The 5,344-nt window shown below is 64.2% G+C and overlaps 1 protein-coding gene across 2 annotated transcripts; it reads left to right on the top strand.

Annotated features, from left to right (window-relative positions):
* Positions 1-269: 269 nt before the first annotated feature.
* Positions 270-3,430, top strand: GBX2 (gastrulation brain homeobox 2). Of its 2 annotated transcripts, XM_019628610.1 has the most exons (3): positions 270-1,222; positions 1,356-1,368; positions 2,224-2,332. In XM_019628610.1, the coding sequence occupies exons 1-3, from the start codon at positions 667-669 to the stop codon at positions 2,330-2,332; spliced, it is 678 nt and encodes a 225-aa protein (XP_019484155.1). In that variant the 5' UTR covers positions 270-666. The 2 variants fall into 2 exon arrangements, with proteins under 2 accessions (XP_019484155.1, XP_019484145.1); XM_019628600.1 differs by lacking the exon at positions 1,356-1,368 and having other exon boundaries at positions 270-1,186; positions 2,224-3,430.
* Positions 3,431-5,344: the final 1,914 nt, after the last annotated feature.

Here is a 5,344-nt window from a genome sequence, read left to right as displayed (position 1 = left end):
CGGGTGCTAAAGGCCCCTTTCAAGTTGCGCGGCGCGGGCAGGGCGCACAGGCTCGGACTCGCGGGCCCGCGCGCTCCGCTGGTGGCGCCTGCAGCTCGCTCGCGGCCGGCCCGGGTGGAAGGGGCGGAGCCGCACCGTCCCCGCCCCTCCTGGCGCAGCCAATAGGCGGCGGCGATCGGCCCCACGTGAGGCGAGCCGAGCCCGGCAGCAGGCAAAATGTGAATGAGAAAGAGGAGCGCGATTTAAAGGTGCTGGCGGCGCCCGCGGAAGACAAGTGCGCCAGCTTCGCGCGCTCCCCCAGCGGCCCGCGGGAGGCGACGGACTGCGGGACGGACAGGCGGACGCACCGACGACTGTGAGCCGGGGCCGAGGGCCGCGGACGCGACGCGCGCGGGCTCCGCTGGGCAAGCGGCGGGCGGCGGTTCCAGCGAGCCCGCGGGGCCCGGGCGCTCTCTCCACGCCGGGGTGCACGGCCTCACCCCGCGTGCCACCCACTGGGCATGCAGCGGGCCCAGGACTGAGGGGCGGCGGCGTCTGCTCTCCGGGTGCCGCTCTGCCCCCGCCCCGCACGCCCGGCTGTGCGCCCCGCGCCCGGCAGGCTTCCTGGAGGCGGCGCGGTGCGGGGACGTTTCGCCTCTCGCTCGCTGGCCTCTCCCGAGCGCGTCTATGAGCGCAGCGTTCCCGCCGTCGCTGATGATGATGCAGCGCCCGCTGGGGAGTAGCACCGCCTTCAGCATAGACTCGCTGATCGGCAGCCCGCCGCAGCCCAGCCCCGGCCATTTCGTCTACACCGGCTACCCCATGTTCATGCCCTACCGGCCGGTGGTGCTCCCGCCGCCGCCGCCGCCGCCCGCGCTGCCCCAGGCCGCGCTGCAGCCCGCGCTGCCGCCCGCGCACCCTCACCACCAGATCCCCAGCCTGCCCACCGGCTTCTGCTCCAGCCTGGCGCAGGGCATGGCGCTCACCTCCACGCTCATGGCCACGCTGCCCGGCGGCTTCTCCGCGTCTCCCCAGCACCAGGAGGCGGCGGCCGCCCGCAAGTTCGCGCCGCAGCCCCTGCCCGGCGGCGGTAACTTCGACAAGGCGGAGGTGCTGCAAGCCGACGCTGAGGACGGCAAAGCCTTCCTGGCCAAGGAGGGCTCGCTGCTCGCCTTCTCCGCGGCCGAGGCGGTGCAGGCGTCGCTCGGTGAGTTGCCCGCGCGCGCGACCCGGGCGCGGGGGCGTGAGGAGGCGGGGGCGAGCCCGCTCCCGGACACCGGCCTGGCGGAGGGGGCGAAGCCGAGCCCCCGCCCGCCCCCCGCCCAGGCTCCTCGCCGCCCACCGAGCCGGAGTGCGCGGCCCAGCTGCGCCAGGAGCCTGGGGTGGGGGGTGGGGGCGCGTTTAGAGCCAAGCGACAAACTGGGCCGGGTGGGGGGGCATTTAGCGCCTGCAGCCCGCTGCTGGACAGGGCGGCATATCTGTCTGGCGGTGAGGTTGGTCGAGTCACCCCCCGCCCCGCCCCGCGCCGTGACCTGGGGTCCTGGCTGGGCTTCAGCCGTAAGGGGGGGCGGTCGGGCTGCACATCTCCATGGCGCGTGTGCTCAGGGATGCCCGTTCCGGTTAAACCCCCTCGCTGCTTGCCTGGGAGAATCGGATTCCTGGGAGGCTGTGCGACTGCGTGTGTGTGTTGGGGTGTCTGGTGGGAACTTCCACGAAGGCTACCAAACTTCCCTTTGACCAGCGTTTTATGTCTGGAAAAAAAAATAAAAATAAAAAAAAAGATATGGTCTAGGACCTGCACCTTCCTACGCCTCCACTCTGGCTGCGACGAAATTGAGGTTCGCCAAATTTTCACTGGCGGGGGGGGGGTGGTGGTAGGATTATGCCCCCCCACCCAGTCCTCACCGAGCCCCCACCCCTGGAACAAAGGGGACATTCTCTTGGGCCTGATGCCTCTTGTTACTTCGGCCTTAAGCTACTGGAGGCCGGGAGGGTGCAGAGGAACCACGCAGGCCCCTTGAGTGATGGATCTGGGCAAAGGGCCTTCGCCTGTCCTGTCTCCTCCTCGCCTTTGAGCTTTCTCACGCCCCCCACCCCCCACCCCTCAAAGGCCAGGAAATCACAATGTGTTAATGTCATAGAAAGACAATTCGCTAGGGGGGAAAATGCCCCAGTGACGGTGGGAAGGGGGAAGGCAGGCCAGTGTGCGAAATGTAATAAAACGCCGTTTGGTTTTGCTTTCAGTCGGGGCTGTCAGAGGGCAAGGGAAAGACGAGTCAAAAGTGGAAGACGACCCGAAGGGCAAGGAGGAGAGTTTCTCGCTGGAGAGCGATCTGGACTACAGCTCGGATGACAATCTTCCCGGCCAGGCCGCTCACAAGGAGGAAGACCCGGGCCACGCGCTGGAGGAGCCCCCGCCGAGCGGCGGCGCCACAGGCAGCACCACGTCCACCGGCAAGAACCGGCGGCGGCGGACTGCCTTTACCAGTGAGCAGCTCCTGGAGCTGGAGAAAGAGTTCCACTGCAAAAAGTACCTCTCGTTGACCGAGCGCTCGCAGATCGCCCATGCCCTCAAACTCAGCGAGGTGCAGGTAAAAATTTGGTTCCAGAACCGCCGGGCCAAGTGGAAACGCGTGAAGGCCGGCAATGCCAATTCCAAGACAGGGGAGCCCTCCCGGAACCCCAAGATCGTCGTCCCTATCCCGGTCCACGTCAGCAGGTTCGCTATTAGAAGTCAACATCAGCAGCTGGAGCAGGCCCGGCCCTGAGGGCTCAGGGAGGACCAGGGCCTGACCACCGTGGAGAAGCCACAGCCACAGCGCGGGACCCAGGGCGGACTCCGCACGTTCCAAGCAAAACTCAGTCACCCCCCAACTTTGGACATCCCAAGTAAATTGAGAGTATATTCAATTAACAGGCTTAAAAGACTGCTTTTGAAGGGGCCACAGCTACAGCTGAAGACACACTAAATATTTATTATATTACCCTACTTTGTACATAGATATCTATATAGACTGGATCTCGGCTGCAGTATTTTGAAAGTTATAGGACCAAACCACCCAGTTATATTCTCCACTCACATTCCAGAAGAAAACAAAACCTCTGCTGTAATCTGCCACCCATAGCAGCCACCTTTCCATACTTTTCCAAAGGTAAACATGACATACAAGAACACACACTGGGGTTGACACTTATTTTTGTTTCCGTTCTGGCTTTTTTAGTCGACTGAAAAGCAGACGTTTTGGGGCAGCCTGGAAATTTGCTTTGCTTTGGTTTTGCCTGGCTTTCTTTCCTGGGGTTGCATATCCTATCTGAGCCATGTCTGAAGCGCTATCTGTTGTGTTTAATTTATTTCAATGTAGCTTATTTTCTTATAAGTTATGACATTTAAACAATCTCAGTCTTGTGAATAATAAAAAGGAGAGAGAGAGAGAGGGGAAAAAAAGACCAATGCCTGGGTCTCATGAGTGTGTCCAGATTCGACTGGTTTGAGGGCACCGCCAGCGTGTGGCTGGGCAGCTGGTCTGGGACCAGTACCGGATAAATGTCCCCTGGCCAGGTCTCCTCAGGCTGGCTGGACATGAGCCACACGGCACTTTACCAGGTTTTAAACTGGAGAGCAAAAGTTCCAATTGGGCTATAAATTTTAAGAAAACCTAATTTTCACTTTAGGAATCTAACCTCCCCACCCCCACCCCTCTTTGCACAGCCTAATCAATACCTAAGAAGCTGGCAAACTTAGGCCAGAGGAGGAAGGAAAGCGAGTGCGGGTCCTGGTGGCTTTGCACAGACCTCTGATGTTCTGAGTCGACTACAGCCAGGGAGGAAACGCGTTTCCTTACAAACATCCCCGACCCGAAAAGAAGCGCGGTGCTCGCTCGCCCGGCGGGGCCGAGCGCCCATAAATCAGGCTCTGGGCATTATCTTCCGACAGGAGCAGAAACCCAGCCTGCAGACCTGGGCTTCCCCGCAGCGCTCAGCTCGGGGGCGGAGGCGGAGGCGGACTGTGTGCTCCCGCGGGCCGGGCACCTCCCTCTCCGGGCGGGGTTCGAGGGGGCGGGACCCGACCCCCGCCCCACCACAAGGGCGCCGGGACGCTCAGCAGCACAAAGGGGGAAAGAGGAGAGGAACGCAGGCCGGCTGGGGCAGGTCCGCGGGGGTGCCTGAGAGCTGGCCCCGAGCCGGGCGCGGGAGGGGCGTGTCCGTATGCCCAACACCCCCCACCCCCGCACCCAGCCGCCCCGGGTGCCGCGCCCCGCGAGCCCCAGCCGTTGTGCCCGCTCCCTTCACTACCCGGAAGCGCCCCACCAGACTCGAGCATGCAGGCCCACTGGAGATTGCCGTGGACAGGCCAGGGGTGACCCAGGGGCGTGGAGCGGGCGAGCGAGGGTGGTCGCAGCGCCAGAGCCCTTGCGGCCACCACACCGAAAAGCGAAGAAAAGCCGGTGGCTTCGCCAACCTCAGCCTCCTGAATCGAGGCCATGGCAGTGGGAGCGGAGCGGTCGGTGGCGCACCGCACCCGCCGCGGTTCTCAGCCCAAGACGGGGAAACGCGTCGCCGTGGGTCAGTATTAACATTGACTTAATTTGTACGGTTTGCAGCCCGTCGCCTCCTCCAGCGGAGGTGCACGGGGGTCCAGGTGCAAGGTGAAGGCCTGGCCCGACCGAGTCACCTCTCCCGCCGCGTTTCCAAGGTTTCCCGTGGCGGTCAAGGGCCCAGGCTTGAGCACAATAAAATGAGCTGGCCGGTCCTCCGAGGGCCTCGGCCTGCTCGGCGGTGTACGGAGAGCGGCGGAGGCTCTTGGCGGCCCCCCCACGCAACGGCTTGGGGCCTGATGGTGGGGCGGCGCACCGCAGAGGCTTCCTGCCCGGGCGCAAGACCCGCGAGGCCTGGCCGCTTCCCCTGATCCCGCGGGGGGCCCGCCGCTCTGCGCAAGCAGGTAGCCAGTCGTCGTCATCTTCTCGGGGCAGGTGTCCGCTAGCCGGACGCCGCTGCCGCAGCGATGGAGGCCTGAGGAGACGCCGCCCACACTCACCCCCACCCGCACCCCACCCCCCAGAACTGGGCCAGGCAGTTCCCGAGCCGGAGCTGTGCCCCCGGCGGAACGGCGGCTTGGTGGCGCCGAGTCCCCGGCTGAGGACGTGGGGAGCTGCGGCCTCCCTGGCGGGGGCGCCCCCACCCAACACGTCGGGTCTTAGGGAGGAACCCTGAGTATTGAGAACAGGGCATTCCTACAGATCCTGGAGTCCCCCCCCCCATATACCCTTCCACTATAACCGGTCCTCCAAAAGCCGGTGGCAAGGATGGGAGGCGCAAAGAGGCCCGAACCCTGAGCGACACAAACCCCGGGGGAAGTGCGTCTCCC

The sequence above is a fragment of the Hipposideros armiger genome, unplaced genomic scaffold, assembly GCF_001890085.2.
Source record: "Hipposideros armiger isolate ML-2016 unplaced genomic scaffold, ASM189008v1 scaffold_17, whole genome shotgun sequence".
NCBI lineage: Eukaryota > Metazoa > Chordata > Mammalia > Chiroptera > Hipposideridae > Hipposideros > Hipposideros armiger.
The sequence above is the reverse complement of the archived record's forward strand: the minus strand, read 5'-3'. Positions and strand labels throughout refer to the sequence as shown.